Source organism: Sesamum indicum, linkage group LG8 (genome assembly GCF_000512975.1).
Source record: "Sesamum indicum cultivar Zhongzhi No. 13 linkage group LG8, S_indicum_v1.0, whole genome shotgun sequence".
NCBI classification, from domain to species: domain Eukaryota; kingdom Viridiplantae; phylum Streptophyta; class Magnoliopsida; order Lamiales; family Pedaliaceae; genus Sesamum; species Sesamum indicum.
This window is the reverse complement of record NC_026152.1, coordinates 10,984,561-11,007,209: the sequence shown is the minus strand read 5'-3', so window position 1 is coordinate 11,007,209 and position 22,649 is coordinate 10,984,561. Positions and strand designations below refer to the sequence as shown.

The 22,649-nt window shown below is 37.8% G+C and overlaps 2 protein-coding genes and 1 long non-coding RNA gene across 4 annotated transcripts in view; 2 read left to right on the top strand and 1 right to left on the bottom strand.

The window, feature by feature from the left end:
* The window catches only part of LOC105168651 (RNA-binding protein 25), a 6,157-nt gene extending 3,261 nt beyond the window's left edge, over nucleotides 1-2,896 (top strand). The window contains 3 exon segments of the mRNA XM_020695851.1: nucleotides 1-379; nucleotides 462-1,006; nucleotides 2,377-2,896. Coding sequence (XP_020551510.1) covers nucleotides 1-379; nucleotides 462-1,006; nucleotides 2,377-2,628 — 1,176 coding nt within the window. The 3' untranslated portion in view covers nucleotides 2,629-2,896.
* LOC105168248 (methyl-CpG-binding domain-containing protein 9) lies at nucleotides 4,823-21,281 on the bottom strand. The gene is made up of 10 exons (XM_011088251.2): nucleotides 20,554-21,281; nucleotides 14,117-14,795; nucleotides 12,633-13,718; nucleotides 11,979-12,557; nucleotides 10,763-11,065; nucleotides 10,294-10,629; nucleotides 9,646-9,744; nucleotides 8,788-9,225; nucleotides 6,438-8,561; nucleotides 4,823-5,632 (listed from the first exon to the last, which is right to left on the bottom strand). The coding sequence occupies exons 1-10, from the start codon at nucleotides 20,925-20,927 to the stop codon at nucleotides 5,276-5,278; spliced, it is 6,375 nt and encodes a 2,124-aa protein (XP_011086553.1). The 5' UTR covers nucleotides 20,928-21,281; the 3' UTR covers nucleotides 4,823-5,275.
* On the top strand, nucleotides 18,235-22,547 carry LOC105168249. Of its 2 annotated transcripts, none has more exons than XR_848320.2 (3): nucleotides 18,235-18,352; nucleotides 18,498-18,568; nucleotides 22,340-22,547. It is a non-coding gene; the product is annotated as an uncharacterized LOC105168249 (long non-coding RNA). The 2 variants fall into 2 exon arrangements; XR_848319.2 differs by having other exon boundaries at nucleotides 18,236-18,352; nucleotides 22,349-22,547.

Sequence of the window (22,649 nt, the reverse complement as noted above, 5' to 3'; positions counted from 1 at the left end):
CATTGGCGGAAGAGGGAGCGGGAAAGAGAGAAAGAGAGGGCTCAGGAAAGGAAGTGGGAAATTATGGACCAAGAGCGTGATGGTGATGATGGGTATGGAAAGAAGAGGAAATACAAGACTAGTGATGAAGAGAGGAAAAGGAGGCAAAGGGAGAAGGAAGAGGACCTTGCCGACAGATTGAGAGAGGAAGAAGAGATTGCAGAAGCTAAAATGAAGGCCGAGGAAGAACAGAAGAAACAGCTTGAGGCACTGAAGACTCTAATTAATCAACCAGCTAATGGACATGAGACAGCTATTTTGCCAAATGAAAACAATGATGAAAACCACGATGAGGCTGATCAGGCATTTGCTCACAAACCAAGTCATGGGACTTCTGAAGGTTAATTGTCCTGCTTGATATATCATCTTGTTTCAGTTTAGGCTCTTGATTTTTCGTCTTATATTACTTTTGCCACTAGCAGGTGAAGGGTTCTTACAGAATGGCACCAGTGATGAATTTGTTATATCATCTAATTCGGCGTCAGATGCAAGGCAAACTAGCAGTTTGCCCACTAGAAAGTTGGGATTTGGTCTTTCGGGGTCTGGAAAACGAGCTGCTGTTCCGTCTGTTTTCAACGAGGATGAGGATGAGGATGCACATAAGGAAAAGAAGATGAGACCTCTGGTTCCAATTGATTACTCAACTGAGGAACAGCAGGCAGTTCAACCTTCCATGTCTGAAGGCCCATCTGCCAATATGGCTGCAGCAGCAGAATTTGCTAAGCGTATTTCAACTTTGAATCCTAAAGAAGAGAAGCCTGACGTAGAAAAAGAAAAAAGTAGGCGTTCTCATGAGAGATCTAGCCAGCGAGATCGAGATAGACATGAAGAAGGGATTAGTAACCGTGAAGAAAGCAGAAGACCAGAAAACCAGAAGCTTTTGGATGCTAAACAGTTGATTGACACGATTCCAAAGACCAAAGATGAATTGTTTTCGTATGAGATAAATTGGGTGATCTACGATCAGGTGACTAACATCTCTCGACAAGATTTCTTGTCTATTTAGTTATATTTGTTGTGTGAAAAAGATCATCTTCTAGTATCTTTATGCTGTGTTATGAAAGATCAGAAATGTCTGAAAAGTCGGTCTATCTTCTTTTTGCTTGCTGAACATCTCTCCTTGACTTAGCAATGAAATAAAGTTAACTTTTGGTTTGTTCAATAAATAATTTAAGTTGGGGATAATTACATTTACACTCCATAACCTATGATCTATTTACACAAACCATCCTTATTTTTTGCATAATTACAGAAACAATCCCTGACAACAAAAAAATAGGGGTAGTTTGTGTAATGATGCTAACATTTTTACAGGGTGTGTAAGTTTTCAAAAAAGTAAGGGGTGCTTTGTGTAAGTGATAATGATATTTTGGTGGGTGTATGTGTAATTATCTAAAAGATAGAGGTGGTTTGTGTAAGCAGGCCATAGATCTATGGGTGTAAATGTAATTATCCCTTTAAATTAATTAGTATCGCCCAACACAAATAACTGTAATATGTAATTGTTGGAAACTTGGAAAACCATGATTTTTGTGACTAATATGTAATTGTTATTGTCACTATTGTTGTCGTTCTTGTTATTATGTTTATGTTCGCCTTTAGCTCAGGGTAGATAGTTGTTGCTGGGGTTCGCTTGTTCACATTTGGATCATGGCACTAGGCTTAGTATGTGGTTGACTTAGCAGATGATATGACAGAAAAGACAGTATTAAAATAGAGAAGCGTGCACTTCCTTGGCTTTTACTTCTTTTGTGTTATAGAAAATTGTAACCATGCCTTTGTAACATGAATATTGGTCTTAGCATGGGCTATATGAGAATTAAGTAGTAGTTACTACCGTTATGCCAACATACATAGCTGCCATTTGGTGATGTAAAGTAATATTGAGCTTCTATTGGATCATTTAGTCTCTCCGTTACAATGTGCAGGTTAGTATTAATTACTATTTACGATTGTAATGTAACATAACTAAGTGCAATTTTACAAAGTAATATTGAAGTTCATCTTGCATCATGTGCCATGAAGCTCTGTCTAACTGGGACTCTCAGAAGCATTTTCAAAATTGCGCTGCCAACATTGTGTTTGTAAATTCTAGGTGATGCTATTTTGTACATGAAGGTACATTGGATTTTTGAGAATGTTTGGGATTGAGTATTCTGAGAAAACCTTTTTCATTGCAAGAATGAATAAGCTTTTGTGTCTCACCATCCACCTGCAGTAACAAAAATTTCCACCACCCTTTATCTCATTTTATTATGATATAATTAGGGGTGGCCTGCACAACTCTCTTTGCTGCAGTCTCTATTTCAACGGACACTTATATTTTCTACTTTGCAGAATGCTCTGCATGAGAGAATGAGACCATGGATATCCAAGAAGATTACGGACTTCTTGGGAGAGGAGGAGGATACACTTGTAGACTACATTGTTTCTAGCACTCAAGAGCATGTTGATGCAGGTGAGATGCTTGAAAGGCTCCAAACTATATTGGATGATGAAGCTGAGATGTTTGTGCTGAAGATGTGGAGAATGCTCATCTTTGAGATCAAGAAAGTAGAGACTGGCCTAGCCCCTAGGTTAAGGGCCTAAACAAAATAAATAAATCTTGTATCCATGGAGATTTTCTTTTTCAAAATAACTTGGACAGCATTTATTTATCTTTGGGTTAGGATACGGCATCAGTTGCAATCACGCATAATTTTGCTACATTTAGCCGATAAGTTTAGGTGCAGTTTCAAAGCCGTGTGTAGAGTCATGTTGTAATCTTTTCGTATGTTGTGTAAGAACGAAGGAGGAATTTATTTTCAGGGAAAGTTGCAACACATTCTTGAAGGGTGGGAAAATTGATAGCCCTTTATATTGGTTTTTACTTCCAGACTTCCAGAACTTTTAATACTATGGATGTGTATGTGGTTTTCTTCTTGTTCTCATCCTGTTCTTTGGGACATTATCGAAATGTTTCAGGCAGTAACTACTGGTTCCATAGCTTTCAATCTCTTGAATTCAGAAACCGAGAATTTGCCCTTCAGAGGTTACGACTCATGACCTTCAAAAAATAGTATCGATTCATGGACATTGGATTTTTGCATGCAAAGTTAAAGGGGTTTTCACGAAACATTTCAGAAATTATTTCTAAACTTACGTATAGCAACGAGTCCGAGTAAATTAGGACTGCAGGTTTGAGTCCAATTTCTTGGAGCTGCCCGGCTGTCACTAGCTTCACTTTAGTCGAGAGGTATGCGTCAGCAGGATTTGAAATTGTGGGTGAGATGCATGACAACAAATTTGCTAGTTGGAGTTGGACACGAAAACAATCAAGCGGGTGTGTGTCGAGAGTCTCGGCAAATATGAACAATTTGAATAGACTTATATATACACAAGGCCATACAGGGAGGCGTTCACATGTCGCACTATCTCAAAGATACATAATCGATAATTAGTAAAACTCGATATGGATATTCCGTTGCGTGACAAGAGTCCGCCGGTAACACCAAGAATGGGGTGGATCCCAGATTTTGTTGCGCCGCCCCGAACCCAGCCCCAGACCTGAGCCTGACACAATTATAATTACTATTATTTTTAAATTTTGGAATTTTGAGTTTTAAATTTTTAATTCACCCACTTCAATTATTTAAAAATAATAAATTCAAATTAAGTATGGATAATATTTATATCTGAATGGTCAATAACGAAGAATTGAGATAATTAATTAATTAATGATGTGATTAATTTTCATGCGTTAATTAATTTGAAGCTTCGGCGGTATACAGTACTTAAATACATGAATTTATCCTATTTGTATATATATGAATTTTTTATTTGTTTAATAACATTAAAGCATTAATTGTGTTTAAACTTATTGATTGATTAATAACTTGAGTCTTCTCTAAAAATAGTTTGTTTCAAGGCTTAACCATGTGAATAATAACAAATTGAATTGGTTCAGATTTAAAATAATTATATAATAATCAAAATACAATTTAATAATTATATAAATTATATCATTTTTAGGGATAATTACACTCGCTTCTCCTGAGATTTCATGTAATTACATGTAGACCTCTTGTGGTTTGAGAAATTATATCTAGCACCCGTGAAGTTTACTTCCACCTAACAAATAAATCCCCCATTAGTCAAAATTTACTAAATTTGTCGATATTAATAAAAAAAAAATTGAATAAAAATTGATATTACCCTCAATTGACTCATTATTGGTTTATTGCAGGTCAAATAATTTTTCAACTAAATTACCCTTATAATGGTGAAGATATACCTTCTCACATTAACTGTGAAGACACGAGTATAATTCGATCATAAAAAAAATTATTTAACATGTGATAAATCAATTGATGGTAAATATATTTTTTTTTCTAATTTTTTTGTTAGTAGGAGCAAATTCGATAAATTTTAACTAACATCGAGACTTATTGTGAGAGCAAACATCAAGAGTGCTAGATAAATTTTTTTGAAAATCTACATATAATTGCACCAAACCTCAGGAGAGGAAAGTATAATTATACCTGATTTTTATTGATTAACTCCAAAATATTTAATTCACAATTTATTAAAAATTGTGGGTCATGCGGTCAGACCCACCGGCAAGTTCTGAAGTGGGAGGGGAGCGGGAGTTGACCCGCCCCACTACTTTTAAAACAGTGTATGCATTGCCACTGCCACTGCCACTCACTAATAAAGCCTATGAATATCTCCACTGTATGGCTTTGCACAAACGGTAGCTTAAGTGCTTCATATAACACAGGAGAATTTGAGCTGCAATCTCATGAGTGAAATAAACTGTAATCGACAATTTCCTCAAATCATCAAGTATAATGTTGCAGCATTCTCTTCATCTTTGACAACATCATCGGCTAACATGGCTATGAAAATTACACAAGCAATTTCATTGCTGGACGGAATATACGAGTTTTTGCCAATATATATTTATATACATCTCTATTGTAAACTACAAACTTGTAAGCGGATTTCTTTATGTATACATACCTGTTTCCTGTGCCTGTATATGCAGTTTTCTGGAAGAAAATCAGCAGCTGTGATTTCAGCCCACAACTCCATCAATGGACATATTTGCTCCAAATGACAATACACGAGGGGGCAAAGCAGTAACTTAGCTCATAATTTTGGACTACAAGTCAACATCGAATAGGCATACTGCCCCATTTTGCCAAGAAATTCCTCAATCCACCACTAGCAGAAATATGAAAGCTAGTTCCCAATCTCAACTGTTCATATCCTTCCTCCGCTTGCTAGTTCTACTCCTGGTTCTTGGATTATCGGCAGGATCTAGCTCAGGTGTTTTTCGCAATGGTGGGCTGCTTGAGTTTGCAACATTCTTTGAAGTTGTACCAGGAGGGGTGTCCTCGTCCATTGCACAACTTGGCTCTGGAATTTCCATTGCACCACTGGGAAGAGGTTTCTCATAAGAAATGGCTGCATCTAGAGAGTATATGCGCAGAGCAAGCGCCGAGAGAGTGGTGATTTTAGCTGCAGTAGAAGGTGATGACCAATACCACCAATCATTTCGCAAGTACTCGCTCTTAATTGTGTCCTCGAGTATGATTGTAGCTTGAACCATCTGAAGGGACAAGAGACAAAAATGAAAAATCTATGAACTAGCAACCCTACCAGCCATATGAATTAGAAAAAGATGATGTCAAGATTAAGAAAATCCTAGTTCACCGCAAGATTATCATCATTCATCAAAAGAATTCACTCATTTTGTTGCAGCTAGACTGATGTTTGGAATATGCTTTGTCTATTAAAACTTTAACTAGAATACAGAACATACTCATCAAGATAAAAATTTGAACAACATAACAGCTTCAACATTACAAATTCTGTGCTATCATGAAAGAATGTCTCCTAGTAACCTCTTAATCAGCTTGGAGAAGTCTCATCATCGAGAATTTTCCAATTAAAATCCAGAGTTTAACATATAATAAGCATTTGCATTTCCAGACAAGAGTTGAGACAGTAATTAAAGCTCAAGAGATATCTTTGCAGCAGTGTAAATATGTGGTCTTCAGTTGAGCTATAAAATAGCGCCATAGTGGCAGAAAATGTTAATGAAATATGAGCAGTTCATGCTTTTGGAAATGCTCCACCAGTCTGAACTTGATAAAGGATAGAATTTCATCTAAAATCATGATCTTATAACTATAATGATTTACAGGACTACAGCCCGGTCCCACTAAACCCAAATATAAACCATCATAGACTGTAGATTTCAGCTCAGAATTGGGCATTTAAATTGTCAAAAAAATTGAGGTTCTTAATAGAAAATGCTTAGAGCATCTAATGATGCTTGCAGGCCAATAACTTAAAACAAACTATACAACAAAAATTTGAAGCACATCTAGGAACAGAAAGGAATGGCTAACCTCATAAATTGATCTTGCAGATTTGACAAATCCACGCCATGCCCGTCTTCTGTCTTGATTTGACCTCGACTTTCTTACAGCATCTTCTGGTAGAGCAGCATCTATATCAAGCAGACTTATCTTAAGAAACCTCAGATTCTCAGAAGCTCTACCTACTAATGGTCTTGATGAAGATTCGGGAATTATACTGCTTTTCGGTAACCCAAGAAGTGAACCCTTGTCCTTCATGGAAGAAACTTGATCCCTTTCACTCATTAATATAGATTTCAATCTCTCAACTGTAGAAGCCTCCTCAGCCAAGCCATTTTCATCACACCTTGACGATCTATTTGATTCTTTATTAGCCTTCTTGCTAACTGCAGCACTGGTTTCATTACCCGAGTGCTGCCATTTGCTTCTCAAGTCTGTCGGCATGTCACTCGGACTGGCTTCATGTATTCTTCTGGAGCCCAATGTTAGGGCAGGATCACTGAGATGCGGAGACCCACTTGGCAAAAAGGATGGAATTCCACCAGTACCAATAAGTCCTATGTCATTCACCACATCCTTGACTGAGCTGGGAAGGATGAACCTGCTCACAATCTCCTCAAAATTAAATGGACAATCAGCATGATAGCGGTCAACCAAATTAGATTCATCGCTTTGTTTCTCGCTCGTGGATATTTGAAGAATGCTGATATTACCAGGGCGCTTCTCCTGTGAAGCTACATTTCTTGACTTCTTGCGCTTGGAGATATCTTCAGCTGCCTGGCTTCTCTTAGAGACAGATGCTGCTGCTATGCAGTTTTCCTTGGAGTGTTGTCTTAGCTCCTCAACGGTTGGAAAACTTTGATGACACGATGGACAGTGGACTTTAGAAGGCCACAACAGCTCTAAGCACTCACATCTAGACATTTTGCCATCCTGACTTGCTCTGGAAGCCAGATTCTGACATACATCTGTTGCCTCGGTCTCCAAGCAAGTACCAAATCTTTTTTCCAATGCAGTCATAGCCTTTATAGCCAAAAAATCAGCTGATAAAGTTTTCTTTCCATTATGGCCTGTTTCTCCTTTGCTTAAAATATGATTTTCAGTATACTCCGAGTCTTTCATTTTGTTACTTTGCAGTAGTAAAATGGACTCTCTTAATTCTTTCTCCCTCAGGATATTTTCTCTCAGCCATCCAACTAGTTTCTCAATTTCAGTATCCGATTCATAATATACCCACTTGTCAGAATCAGGAATACTGATGAACTCTTCAGGACACCTCTCCTTGGATGCCAGATCCCCACAAGCTACTACCCATGGACGAGCCCCAGGACAGTAGAAGGCCCAATAAACTCTGCCATTAGAATCTCGGCCCAAGAAATCCTTCCGAAGAGATACCTTCAGCAACTCTGATTCTATTGAAGCAATTGAATGCTGCAGATTTGATATATCATTCTTAAAGGTGCTCACCTTGAGGCTGTTGTCTTGTGATGAAGGCATATCAGCTTGGTCTGGACAGTGATTGCCGCGTGATTCATGTACCGAACTCATAGGTGCAGTCACCGTGACATGGTCACATGTAGAGCTGGAGTAGTTACAGCCAGGCATCACCTGTAAGTCTCTCACTGCAATGGTGTGCCTTTGGTTGGGCAACTCATTTTGCCAACTAGTTCCTCTTGATGATTGTGCATGGACCTGTTGACTATGATCACTCACAAGCTGCTGAGTTTGTGATTGACTCAACATATCAGAAGAGCTTACGCCCTTATTGCTCCTAGAAGGAGGCCAATTAGGCTGTTTATTGCAATCAACTTCTTCATTTAAACATGGGCCATCTTCCAGTTGTGTGAAACCAGGGAAGGGTGGAAGATGACTGCCCTTGTCCGATGGTTTTCCTCTTGAGATATTTTCAATAGCAAGCAGAGAAGACGATGCATCTGATTTCAAATCTCCACGTCCGTTAAATACACCAGAGTTTGCTTTCTCTGTGCTCAAACCTAGCATGTCTTCCTTAACTTTCAGAAGTTTCAATTCAGAAGTGAGGGTGCGTAGTTTTATCTGCAAATCAGCAGCCCGAGAGGCACATTGATCCATGTGCTCACGAATAGTAGCAGAGTTTAGCGCCTCATCAAACAAGAACTTCATGAAGAATATTCTCTGCAACAGGGGAACCCAGATTAATCAATAAAAGGATGAAGAAAGGATGCAGCCAATAATTTTGACATAATAACAGGTCATAGAGAAACCGTAACAAGAGCAATTAAGATTAGAGAGTTTTTCAGTATGTCGTAAGGACAGCTTCCTAAGTACATTACATGTGTTTTTCATATTTCCTTGTTGGTCACACAAAATGTTGGAACACAAGAAAGCATTGATGACAGACCTCCTCAATTGTGAATTCCCAATATTCTTTTATCTCCATCAGGTTTGCTAATCGAGCCAGTTCTTCCAAAAACTTGCGTGTGAATTGCCCCTGATATCTTCTTTTCCTACTTTGAGTTGCAGCTGATCCATAGGCTGCAGTACAAGAAACAGACTGGCCAACAACACAGGAAGGGCAATACCAGTTTCCCTCTGGAATTCGTAGAAGTGGAGGGTTCAAGCAATATCTATGATACTCGGAATCACATTTATCACACAAGAGCACATTGTCATCATCTTTGTCCATGCCGCAAACTTTACATATTCCTTCATCCCAAGGAGCTCTAGGAAGTGAGCTATTACACACATGAGCAAGCAAATCATCTCTCTCTTTTATAGCATCAGCACTTGAATCATTTGTGTTGGAAGTCTCAGCAATTTTATGGACAAGAGTCAGAACCTGAGACAAATTACAAACATATTAAACAAGATAAAGTTACAGTACCAAAGGAAAAACTTCCAACGACCTTAGGTCCACTCCTTCTGCATGTTATGTGGCCATGATTAGATTGGATTTCTTCATAATTCAATGAACCAAAGACAGTAACTGAGGTCTTGTTCATTTTACAAGCAAGTTTCATCTAAAGAAGGCATTCAACAAGGTCAAGAATTTTACAAAAGAATTAGTGTTCTCCATGGGAACTTGCATAGTCTATGGCCAATACCTATTAAGGTTTGACTTTAAAAAAAAGGGATAAACTTGTTTCCAATGGAAATGAGCCTAAACTTTTCCACAAAGATGCATCCATGAAATGAATATCCAACAAATAGTTTTCAAGAAAGTCCTATTAAGACAGGGAAAGAAACAACAGTCATTAACCTCTTTCTCATAAAGATCTTCAAACTTGTTGGATAATTTTTCGGCCACTTCAATCAAATCAGATCGATCACCATATGCAGCGCGTATGTTGCGCCAAACCTACAGTAAAGACAAGTCAGAATATTATAGTACTTAAAACTAATAAAATCATCAGAAGTCAGATTCTTATACTGCATTGAGCTGCAATCCATCACAATTAATATATGCATACCTTCTTTGACCAATAGGTTACAATGGAACAGGTATGACAAATTTAACATAATTTTAGAATTGAATACTCTGCTGCTCAAGTTAGGATCACCATACATCCAGATGCACACATAGTACTTCCTTAGCATTTCACAAACTAAAGTGGCAAGCAAGTTCCTCGCTATAGATTCCATCCACTCGAGGTAGTTAGATTCTAAACTATAAATTCTTGTTACAAAGCATTAAGGTTGTCAACAATCATCAAGACAATGAGAGATCTAAATGAAACTAGATAAGGTAAAAGTGCAAACTGACAGCCATGAAATCGGCCTAGATAAACTGACAAGGATGTCCACAAACTAATTAAAGTTAAGAGTAAATCAAATGTCTTCCATTTAACTCAGAATGTAAGAAAGAGCTGCACAAGGGAGAAAATCAAGCCTTCACTGAATAACATACCTCCCTAACATCGTCAACAAATGCTTCATGTGACCCACCATAAGCCCCAGCTGCCAATCTGAGATCAATAGTCCTAAAGTCTAAAGGACGAGATACCATTGCAGGATATCCAAGAAGCCCTTCATCATCGTTATCATTAGGGTTCAATAATATCCTTGCCAGAAGATTGCAGAAAACTCTATCTTCATCTGAAGCAGCAGCACGCCGGAGAACAATACGACATTGTTTAGTGATTAGGTCTGCCAGATTGGTCTTTATCTTTACCTTTTCTTTCTTCTCAGTCTTCTGCTGCGGACTTTCACTGCTCACATTTGCAAGCACTGAGATAACTGCTCTCTGTATTCAATAAGTAGTCAAGAATTAATTTCACCTTATACTCCAATATACAGCTCGCAAAAGTTGGCTTTTGCAGAAATGTTTTTTAAAACTAAAGCATTCAAAGATTTTCAATTATAAACAAAAACATCACCTTGGTTGGACCTGATGCATTACCCTTGTAAACTTCCTTGCTAATAGAGTGTTCTAATATCTTTTTAGCCCAATCAGGAGGGTTTCTCTCCAAAGCTTCATTGATACATCTCCGGATCCGGGCTCCAACATTTGTCGGTAGCTTTCTTACAGGTTCAAGCACTTGTGCCCATTCAGGGATAACACTATCACTCACCTCAATTGTTTGAGCTCCGTTGATATCCGACTCTCTCTCACATAAACTAACCACCTCATTTTTACTCTTCAGTGAACCAAATATCTCCTTCATAGCGTCTGCCAGAACCTGCAAACTTAGATACATCAATATAATCAGTTAACAAATATTCAATAATTAAAGGAAGTGAAGCAGTTGTCCATAACCGGGGAACTTGCAGGACAGTCACACAGTTAGGTAAATGGCAACTAAAAACCAAACTTTTTTAGGGGAACTTAATTTGCATCATCCATAAAATAACTGCATGAAACTACTAAAAGTTTAACAAGCAACAAAACTGTTTTCAATTACATTGCAGGTAAGGGAATATTAGCAACTTACTGGAAGTTCATTACCTGACCAAAACCTAGGAGGAAATCAATGAATGTTACTAAATCCAACTGATGTTGGTCATCAAACCATTACTAATGTGCATCATCCATAAAATAACTGCATGAAACTACTAAAAGTTAAGCAAGCAACAAAACTGTTTTTAATTACATTCCAGGTAAGGGAATATTAGCAACTTACTGGAAGTTCATTATCTGACCAAAACCTAGGAAGAAATCAATGAATGTCACTAAATCCAACTGATGTTGGTCATCAAACCACTACTAAATGAACAGAAGGATATGGATAGCATCAACATCCTCCCAATCAAATGAACCAAATATTTCAAACCCAGCTCTCTGCTTGTAGTTCTCATGAATACTCCTTTTTCCATCACCTACATAAACAACCGCTTGTTGATGCCTCCTAGATTATGAGCTTTTCATAATCTGTTATTTGATTTGAACCAAACTATCACTAGGAGTTGAATGAGCAACCCAAACGAAGGATTCTCAAACCCACCTATCTGTTCATATCTTTCTTTTTTTTTTCTTTGAGTTAATTCAGCATGTAATATCAAATGAAAATGCACCAGTGTAGTTTTTCATGCTACCATGCATCATAAATTGAGCTATACCATCAAATAAACCAAAATAAAGACAGTAAAACCCACCACTGCATCTCCCTCCAGAGCAGCGACTCCCGTAAGAGATCCACATAGTATCCCACCATCACCTCCTAAACAATGGAAAACTTTCCCGCTTTCACGGCTAGCAATCTCTGTTGAATCAAGATTACCCTCCATGGATAAAACAGCCAAAATATATCTACGAGCAATTTCTTGCCATGTAAGTTCATTGACAGGCAGCATATCAATTTTGGTTTTCTTTAAAGCAGCCAAGCAATCCAAATCTTTCTTCCTGCCTCGTCTTGATTTAGATTCTCCTGCATCAAAATTAGGGCACACATATACTGCTGCTTTGGACAACAGCTCACTGACGAGCAATTTCAGCAGCGAGCCAAGAATCTTTGCCAAAAGAAGACCAGTACGTCTGCCAAGACAAGCTGCACCAGCTTGAGAAGCCTTCTCACAACCAGAGGGAGTGGCATCCTGAATATCCACAGTTTCATATCTTGAATCCAAAGGATAGCTATCTAACCAAGGGCTTACAAGTTCCGATTCAAGTTCGTGAAAAGAAAAAGGTTGTTCAAGCCCTAGAACCTCTAAGAAACGCCAAGCAAGCTCCCAAATCTGATGACAGACAGAAAGACAAATAAGCATGTAGAGTATAAATGTAAAAAATCAAACAAGAGGACGTCACAGCACCTGTAGAGCATCACCCAGCAGGTATGAAGGAAGGCTTGAGTTAAGTGGCTTGCCCGGAGGACCGGGATCCCGCTTTAAAGTGTCTTCTTGATCACCCAATTTTAATTGAGATCTCCTAGAAGTTCCAGAGGCAAAATTGGTCTTTCGCTCGGCCAGCAAAAATCCGCTCCCAACTGTTTGTAGGTCTGAACTGTGCTTTCTATCATTCAGATTCTTATATTCTGAACAGACAGTAACTCCAGGAAGTTGTTCTATAATTTCTTGAACAAAGTCTGCATCTAATCCAAACCTGTCCTGGTTTAACCATATCAATATCATTTCACAAGCCATGTTAAACTCATTCTCATTCTGAACCAAAGCCGGGATGCTGATAAGACCATCAAAGTAACAAAATTTCGCTAAAGAACCAACACCATCCAGGTTTTCATTATTCATTCCATATACATCATGGCTGCAGAAAAACTTAATTATGCCCTTTTGTTTATATGTCTCATGGCAAGCATACAAGAAAGCCTGAGAAACCATTTCCCACACAGATGATGTTGACCTGCCTTCAACTTGGAATTCCCCAATGACATCATTCAGTCCTACTGCATCACCTACCAAATTCCCACTTCTCTGAGGTAGCAATTCCAGATCTGAGTTTGAAGAATTATCTTCTTGAGTATTATGAACCTCATCTTCTCTCTTTGAATTAGTGAGACAATGCTCCAAACATGGGGGACTATCTTCATTTAGCAGGGTTATTGTCGATATACTGTCATCATCAACTACCTCGAATGTGACCAAGTCATCTTTAATCACCTGGTCATCCCCTTTGCAGGACATTTGTTTCTTCTTCGAGAGGATAGTTGAGCCAACTGGTGTAGACTGCATGGTGCATGGGTATCTTTGGATTTTAAAAATGGGGCCAGAATCACCACCGTCTGCAACATCACATACAAAAAGAGACCCAGTGATTCTATCATGCCAGCTAGCTCTGTAACCAACAGGCCAGATTTGGTCAGTATTGTGGTATGATGGTCGTGGATCAACGATGCCAGCTGATAAAAGACAGAAGTCATGAAACTGAATTGGGAAGCCATCCTGGAAACGAAGAAAATTCAGAGTAATGTTAGATACAGAGTTACATTGCCAAAGATCATCCTACCCTACATGTTATCACAACTATTGTTCCCCGATATGCAAGCTCTGTCAAAGAGCTGCTTATCTTTGGCATTTACATGGAGTTCAATGCCCACAGAATTCACTAGCTTCCTAAAGGAGCAGGCACAGAGTTCAAAATATGAAGGCCAACTAATCAAGCAGTCGAAAAGGACAATCGCCACAGCTCCTTCTTGTCTTGGCGCTTGAATCAGTTTTGCTAATAACAAGTACTGTTGATGACAATTACACAGGCAAAAAGTATCAAACAAAACAATGAACATCAAAGATGGTAGTTTTTGTGAAAGTCAGTCGCACTTGCAGTCTAAGCATATACTTACATGGTAGCCAACTTCCTTTATACTTTTGTTATCATTAGTTTCAGAACAACCAATAGTCCCTGAACTGGACAAGAAACCCTGGCTGTTGCTACCCCTCAGTGTCTTCTGCCTTTGTCTGCAATTTTGGGCTGCCAGAAAAGCTGAGGATACCTTCTTTGCTGGATCAATTTTTAATCCACTCCTACTGAAAGCAAATTCATTACTTCCATTCTCGGTCACTAAATAGTGATACCGCGACTGCAACCCTAAGTGGCAAGCAACATCCTCCATTGACCTGAGCCTACTCCCATCAGGTGCAATATAAACAGCAGAGGTTTTACATCTTTGGTCACAGAATTCAAATTCCACACGCCAACCTTCTCCCAGAACACCTGATCTTTCAGCAATATATTCCCTAAGAGTTTGTAGATACAACATATTTGGACTCTCAGGGGGAAATTCCACTCGACTAGAATGACCAGCCAGGAGCCCCAGATCAAATATAGATTCCTTGTGAACTGTACCTAAGTTTCTATCAGAATGCACTTTTTGCTGTAACATATCTCGAAATCCTGCATTAGCAGCTGCTGCGACAGATGAGGTTGTTGGAAAATTATTCCCAATATCCTCCAACAGAGGATTTAGAGGTCTTTTTGTAGCATGATGGCTCAAGAAAGAAGATCGAACTGAAGCGTGTATCCTGCAAATTGGAACATGAGAACTATAAAATTGGAATAGAGAACAGAGAAAACCAGTAAGCAAGTACCTTCAAAGAAACAATAATTTTCAGCATCCTAAACTCTTATAGTTAATACAGATCAAGACAGATGAGTACATTATAGACAAGAAATCAACCCCTGGTGAGAAAAGCATCTTATTTTAGGTGAAAACGAGTTAAAGCTGTCCTTGGTCTCTCTCTCTAACCCCTCTTCTTGCCAGAGGTGAGTTGCAGGGAGTTGGGCCCAGTATTAAGAACACTGGAGGGGGATGAGGACCCACTAGAGAAAGTTAATTATTAGCTTAAGAAAGGAAATGAAGGGTATATCAACATTAAAACTCAAACCCAACCCGAAAATAGACTTGATGTAAAGTAGGATATTTTTAAAAAGAATCCCAATTTGAGAATAAACCCACTATGCTGGAACTTCAGTGAAGATCTAATCATTGTATATCTAACAGTATTCAATAACTGTAATAGTCAAATAAAAATGAAGAAAAAAGAGGGAATGGCATCGAGTTACAATTCCACATAAAAAACTTACAGAATCTTAAAATACTAAGATGACCATATATCTGCAAAAACCTTACACAAACAATCTGAAGCATACAGATGGTTGCAGTATGTGGTCATATCGTGGTTGAAATACCAAAAGTAAGGATAGGTGGACTTGTAACAAAGTTTTTCCACAGAATACAGTGAAGTGAAAACAGATGAACAAAAGCAAGAGAATCAATTAAAGAACTGCTTTATATAAAAGAAGGTCCAGAAAGGAATGGGTGGCATGTAAGAAATAATTCGACAAGAAGCTCCAAATCTTTCAGGAGTTACATCGTATATATGAATGTTATTGAACTATGCTCCACGAAAGAGGCGAATCAATTTCTTAAAATAACCAGACTCCAACTAAGCCAAGAAAAGAATCGTGCGCTCAGCATGGCTCGTCTTCCAATCAAATTCAATGCCAAGATCAAGCTTTACAAGATACACAAGGTTCAAGCAATAAATACATAATAATTATTTTTCACAATTTAGTTTTGCAAAACAATAAATAATTATAATAAAAAGATAATAACAGGAGTTTTTCTATATCTACTATGTTACAAAGTTTTGGTTCTTTAAAACTGGATCCATTACATATTCTTACAAACTGAATTCCTAATGGAAAGATGGGAAATAGCCCAAAGATGTAACTAATTACGACATCTTGAAATTTGAGAACTCACACCATTGTCGACTTCAATATAATCTTAGTATATGAAAGCTTGCTTCTTCACAATCCTTGATTCAAAATCAAAATTTGACTTGCCTAAAGAACTAAATATGCCATAAAGTATCTTACATATTAAACTTATATTGTTTCCTTAATGGACCATTTTCACAGGACTAGATGTATCCTAAAACGAATGGTTAGAGCATAAAAAACTGATGACAAGGCTCTCTCCTCAATGCATTAACATGTTGATACTATAGTTATCACACTCTTGCTCTTCTCCCATATCAAGTGTCAACAAATGAAATACTGTCTCCACTCAGACATCAAGTGCCAGCAAACGAAATATATGCCCATGAATTGCGGCTACAAATGAATAAAAACAGAAAGACCTCACTTTGTTATTTTGTCACTTAGCAATTAAATCAACACAAAAAAACAATGCAAACTCATATCATTGTCTCAAGAGAGAAGAAAAGGAAAACAAATATTCTTCACTGATTCTCTAAGGATGAGACTCTTTGTCAAGCAACTCTAAGAACTTATGGACCTTGCTTGAAGAATCAGAGTCTGTTGCTCAACAAAGAGTCTCATTCTTGGAGAATCAAAATTCACCTAATTCCTGCCTCATAACAAAAATAAGCACAAAAATAGACTGCTGTCAGCCAACTTATCATAGGAAAATGTCTAATATATTTTTTAGACAGAGGTCAAACCATGTTCGGAAAATACATGTGGATTCTTATCTAAAACAAGTATAGTGAGAATACATTGTTTGCAAAATTACTACTGCAGATAGTCAAGCTACCACACAAGAAAGAGTTTCCACAAACGTGGCAATATGGACTAGTAGAGCATTAACTATTAATATGGCATAAACAAAATCTACATTCGTGACTGCTCCACAATTGCTGCTTCTGGGAATATAGTGACTTCGACAAAACATCCATTATTAAACAACTCTAGAGTATATGCAAAAGAACGTCACGAATTGGTTCGTAACACGCTATTGACAACTTTCAGAACACAAGGACTCGAGCAAAATAACTTTCTGGTTGAATTAGGTATCTAGATGCACAAATCAATACATTGTTCATTTTATATGGACAAACTTGATAGAGATAAAAATGTAAATGATGCAAATATAAATGCAATAAAGGAGGGATGCCTAGCTACTACATTGATGAATACATGTGATTCGGTGCTATGAATTTATTACACCATCAAGTTGTGTCCATTTTGGACTCTGAGATTATACATGTCAAGGAATGCAAAACATGGCAAAGTGTGAGTGGATCTATGTAAATATAGACACAGATACCATCAAAATTTAATCAACTACTAAATCAAAAGAAAGTGTAGGCCTCTAGTTTTCGACTTTTGAATAGCAATGGTGTAGTAGTTCCTATACAAAGATGTATATCAATCACTAACATTTAATACGGGCAAATTTCAATCGGTCTGAAAAATACATTACATTCTAAAACGGTGTATTAGTTATATCCATAAATGGAGTACAACAATAAACAACTAATCCAACAAAACAAAATAGCTCTTCAGGGCCACATTTCCTCTATCAAGGGATTTATGTATTTCTAGAGGCACATTATTAAAATGTCAAATTGACTAGTATAGCATTTTCCATTGTTCTAACTGTTGTTCTCTTATAGCAAAGTTCATAAATTACATGAAAGGTACACGAACGTATATACTGCTGCAGACATTAGGAGTAAGGTGAGACAAATTAAACCAGACAATTAGAAAATAAACTTGAAAAAGAAGAAACAATTTAAGAAGTTCATAAAAATTCTTAAAATGTTATCCTTGTATTCCACCTCAGTTCTTTTTTCCCTAAAATTATTAATACGTTGGCCGATGTGATGGACTAGGCTTGTTAGCCGGCATTTGAACATTAGTGATTCAACTTAAAACAACCCTTCAAAGAATAAAAAAGTATGCTGCTAATATCATTAATAACATACATTCTCTATGCAACTACAAGTTTCAATTGTATGTGGCAATCATACAACAGATAAGAAGTAAATTCAGTTGAGGACCAGATTTCGATAATTTCAATGTCAATGTTTTTGTTGGCCCAAACATGCAGTTATTCGGGCCTCACCAACCTAAGTTTTTTGGCCCAAAAAGTTGTATGGATGCTAGCCCAGCCTCAAGGAAACCCTACATTTAAAAGGGGGGAAGGAGCTGGAGCGTTACAACTACTCACCTAATAGAGTAGCCGCAACATCTCTCCCCCTTTCCTCTTCCTTCTACCCCCTTTCCCCTTCTGCAACCGTAATGGCCATCCGGACAGATGACCTAAAAGGTAGGCTCTTCTACTTGTTTTCCATTAGTTTTTCATGATAGCTAGTGAGAGTATCTTAAATTTGAAAGGCGATCTACACAGGTAAACAGAGTTGTACGCTCTTCTAATTCCTGTTTTCATTACTTTTTCACGGTGTTTTTTGCAGAGCACCGGCAACTGCCACACCGATCTGGATGGATGAGAAGGTATGGCTTACCGATCTGGATGGATAAGAAGGTATGGCTTTGAAAACCTTTTTCATTAGTCTTCACATGATGTCTTGCACAGATTGCATCTGGAATGTAACATACACATGAAAAAGATCATTCCTTTAGCTTTGATTGTATGAGCATGTCTAATCGATGTCACCTCCTCTATAACATCTTAATCATTTAGAATAGATGCTGAGAGGAAAAGTTCATACAATGTTAAGTACTTTGGAGCTCAAAGGTACATTGATGGGTTTTCTAAAGTAAATTACGAGAGCGAAAGAGAGAGAGAAGAAGACAAAAAGCTGTGATGAACTTTTTTTCCTTCATTTTTCTTCGTGACAAATGAGCCAGCTTTGCTTGGAACAAAAGGTATATGAATTGTCCTATCTGAAATATTTGAAACTTCTTAAAAAAAACTCAGCCTATGGTTTACAAATTATGAGCAGTCTAAAAATATTTTTAAACTTACATATATATAGGAATGAATATATTGGTACACCAAAAGCTGAGAAAAAAGAAAACCTGTCCTCATGCTCCGCGCATGATTCTCCAAGGCCATAAAAAACACTTCTACAAACCTAGAAGCAAGTTGTCTCTTTTATCAATCATCTCCTACAATAATCCACCCTGACATTCTATAAGACATAGAAACAGAGTTGGAATGAACCACTACATCAAAGCAGCCTGTAGAAGTTCCCAAACTGGCTGCTACTTACTTAACAGGGAAAGCAAGTATGATCAACATCATCCTAAACTACTATCATATGTTAGCCCAAGAGCCAAGATTTAGTTCTGCTTAATTATAAACTCCTAATCCTTTCCATGTCCCAAATACTTATCGCAAAACCATTCATATTACAAAAGTTAGCTCCCCATATCTTCTGTAAATGCATGAGGAAAACAAACTCCTCAGCGAAAGTTGCAGTACTAATGCAACCAAGCTCTGAGAACCTTATCCAACACACAGCTGGCCTTCCAGCTTAGGTCTTACAGGTCTCCAGAAGCATCAGATTTACATCATTGACATATCCACTAAATTAAGAACAAGGAAGTATTAAAAAAATTAAGAAAAACCTGCGAAGAAGTTATTGGGTTAAAAAGGCGAGAAGCATGTAATCAGAAGTCCTTAAAATTGTTACATGTAGTGCTCACTCTTTGAATTATTAGTCACATTTCAGATGTCCCATCAGGAATAATTGAAGGAAACTTCCTTCTATTATAGGATCACTATCTTATATAATTGAATCTGCTTCTCACCTCCAGTGCGACTGTGTGAGAAAGATGAACAAATTTTGTAATGATTGCTTAGGTTTCATAAGATATTCTATCGTATGTGCATATATACACATGTGAAAACCAAAACTGCTTGCATGGTTACCACAACATATCTTCTCATTTACACATATTAATCATGGGAAGAGGAAAATTCTCAATCAGCAGCCAAGCATCAGATCACCCTTGAAGAAGCAGACATGAAAATACTTCTGCATGCTTAGGACACAAGAGCTGTAAGCCAGCTAAAGTTTAAAACAATCGCATTAAATGTGATGATGTGGATGTGGGTGTGGGTGGGCGGGGGGGGGGGGGGGGGCCACGCAGAGAGCGAGGGGAAGGCGTGATTTTGTAGTTGGATCTTTGGAGTGTTTTTGGTAATTTGAAGGGGAAGGGAGGGGAAGTTAGGTGGTGGTGTTGATGGTAGTGTGTGGCGGCGGAGGAGCTGGTGGAGTGGTCGCATGATAATGGGTGGAGTGGGATGGTGGTGGCGTGGGGGGTGGGGGGGGGGGGGGGGGTTGTGCACATAGTAGACCAGAAAAGGAAAAAATAACACACACACACACACACAAAAAAAAAAAAAGAAAAGAAACATTGAAGATCCAATTTTATAGTTCAAATGGGTTGAAACAAACAGAAATAAAGTGTATACACCTCGAGCATTGTAAAAATAACAAGAATCATAAGAATTAATTTCAAATAACGACAAATGGGTAAACAAAAAAGTAAAATTCGTACTTGCCACCACCATCTCCACCCCGGCTACCCACAACGGCAGCATCATCTCCCTCCTCCGCCTCACGTGGTGGTGAAGCGTTGATGTCGAAACGACCCACTTCACCTCCTCCGCCGCAAGAGCCGCTTCTACCGCCTCCGTCATCCTTGAGCAAACACCGGAAGCATTTAAACTCCTGCCGCTGACCCTCCATCCCTTTTTCAGGAACCTTCCCAACTGGAACTCCCTTGCGGCACACCGCACAAACGGAAACGCTAGCACTCCCCACAACGGTGTCATCAACAGCCTCACGTGGAGACGGCATCGGCGTCTCGTTTAGATCTATAGGGAACGCCATTTTCCAGTTCCCCTTTTTGCTGCTGTTTTCAGTTTCCATTTCTCAGAGGGTGTTCGCAAGAACACTTCTCACAGTTCCCACCATGTACAGAAAAAACAAAACGAGCCCAGAAAAATTCGAGGGACAAGAATTAGAAAAGTCTGCTAAAAGGGGTTATCGGTGGAAGCAAATGGTTTGGTGAAAGTGGAGAATGAACACCGACTGAGTGATGGCGGATTCTTAGGTAAAAGTAAAATTCAGAATGAGTTGTAACGTTTGGAAGAAAGGAGAGCGGTGAGAATGAGGACAAAAGAAGAAAAATTTTGTCTCTCTTTGGACGGGAAATTGAAGAGAGAGAGAGAGAGAGACAGGGAGGGAGAGTGCCGGGCGGGGGTTCTTGAAATTGGTGTAGAAAAGAAGAGGGTTGGGGAGGGATAGGGGTTTGGGATGACCAAATTACCCTTGTTTTAGTTGAGGGGTAAAATGGGATTGGGAAAATTGAACTTTTGGTACTTGAAGATAAAAGGTTTTTTGTCTCACAGTTTACGGGCTTGCATATTTTATAGGATAAAAATTTAAGTATTTTGTTCTAAATATTACATTTTTTATTCTATAAAACAAATATATTAAATCTGTAAATTGTGAGATCAAAAGTATAATATTTTATATCACATCAAAAATACAATTTTCCCATTAAGTTCGTAGGATTACATAGAATGACAACATTACCCTTTTGTGTTTTTTTTTTTCTTTTTTTCTTATTGGGAGTGACGTGTGGAGGGATTAAGCATGGTTTGATTTAGGGTTCTTGTTTGACATTTTGGGGGAAAAGAGAATGAAATGATTGATTTTGATTGAACAAGGGAAGTGGAGGAGGGTAAATTGGTCTTTTTGGAAAATATATGATTGGGTTTGAGATTATCCATATGTATATTTGAGTAAATTGTGTAGTATTTCTTTAACTCGATGAAAATTTAATTTTCTTATAGCCAGAATCAGGAAGTAAAATTTATAGTCTAATTCTTATTTGATTGCATTTCACAGCATTGGTAAGTGATAAACAATATTTCACTTATCCTATGACTGATTCAAATACAATCAAATTGACTATAAATTATAAATTCTAATTTATAAAATTACCAGACAAAATTAATAATGAACAATATTGGATTTTCATTATAGTAAGATTCGAATGGAGGGTTCTTGCAATTTTCACCGACAAATGCAAGACTCCCATTATTATACTCTTACTATAAGCTGTCCAAATTGTTGTGTACACATTAGATACATATGTTGGTCGTAGCTATAGTCCGATTACTATATTTTAAAGAATTATGGCGTTCTCTATACATCTAAACGAACCCCCAATTCCGCCACCTTGTGAAGCTGACGGCGTGGTTGTGGGATTGTTGTTGGCATTCATGTTTGCTCCGTGTATGGGAATGAGTGTTGATTGGGAGTTGTTTGTGAAGAATTTGCAGGAACATGCACGAATTGAAATGCTTTCGGTCTTTGCTGAAGGATGATAGTAGGAGTGATGGTGGAAACGATGAGCGGATACATACATATAAACTATACTTTCTCATAATTTAATTTGCATGTTGTTTGTGAGCCAATTAAGATGAAGCAACGTCGAATTTTATTTCGATTGTGATTTAAACATATAAATAAAGGAGAAAAAATGGAAAGAATGATGAGTATAACAAATAATTAATTAACAAATTAATATTACACAAATATTATGCATAATTGCATATATTATCATCCTTGTATATTATGTGG

Bases quoted from the DNA above. Each gene is read 5' to 3' on its own strand.
- LOC105168248 (XM_011088251.2), bottom strand. From the start codon at position 20,927: ATGGAAACTGAAAACAGCAGCAAAAAGGGGAACTGGAAAATGGCGTTC. The intron at 10,630-10,762 runs GTGATGTTTTTG...TATTGAATACAG, and splicing joins ATGCATCAGGTCCAACCAAG to AGAGCAGTTATCTCAGTGCT. The intron at 5,633-6,437 runs GTTAGCCATTCC...TTGTCCCTTCAG, and splicing joins CTGCAAGATCAATTTATGAG to ATGGTTCAAGCTACAATCAT.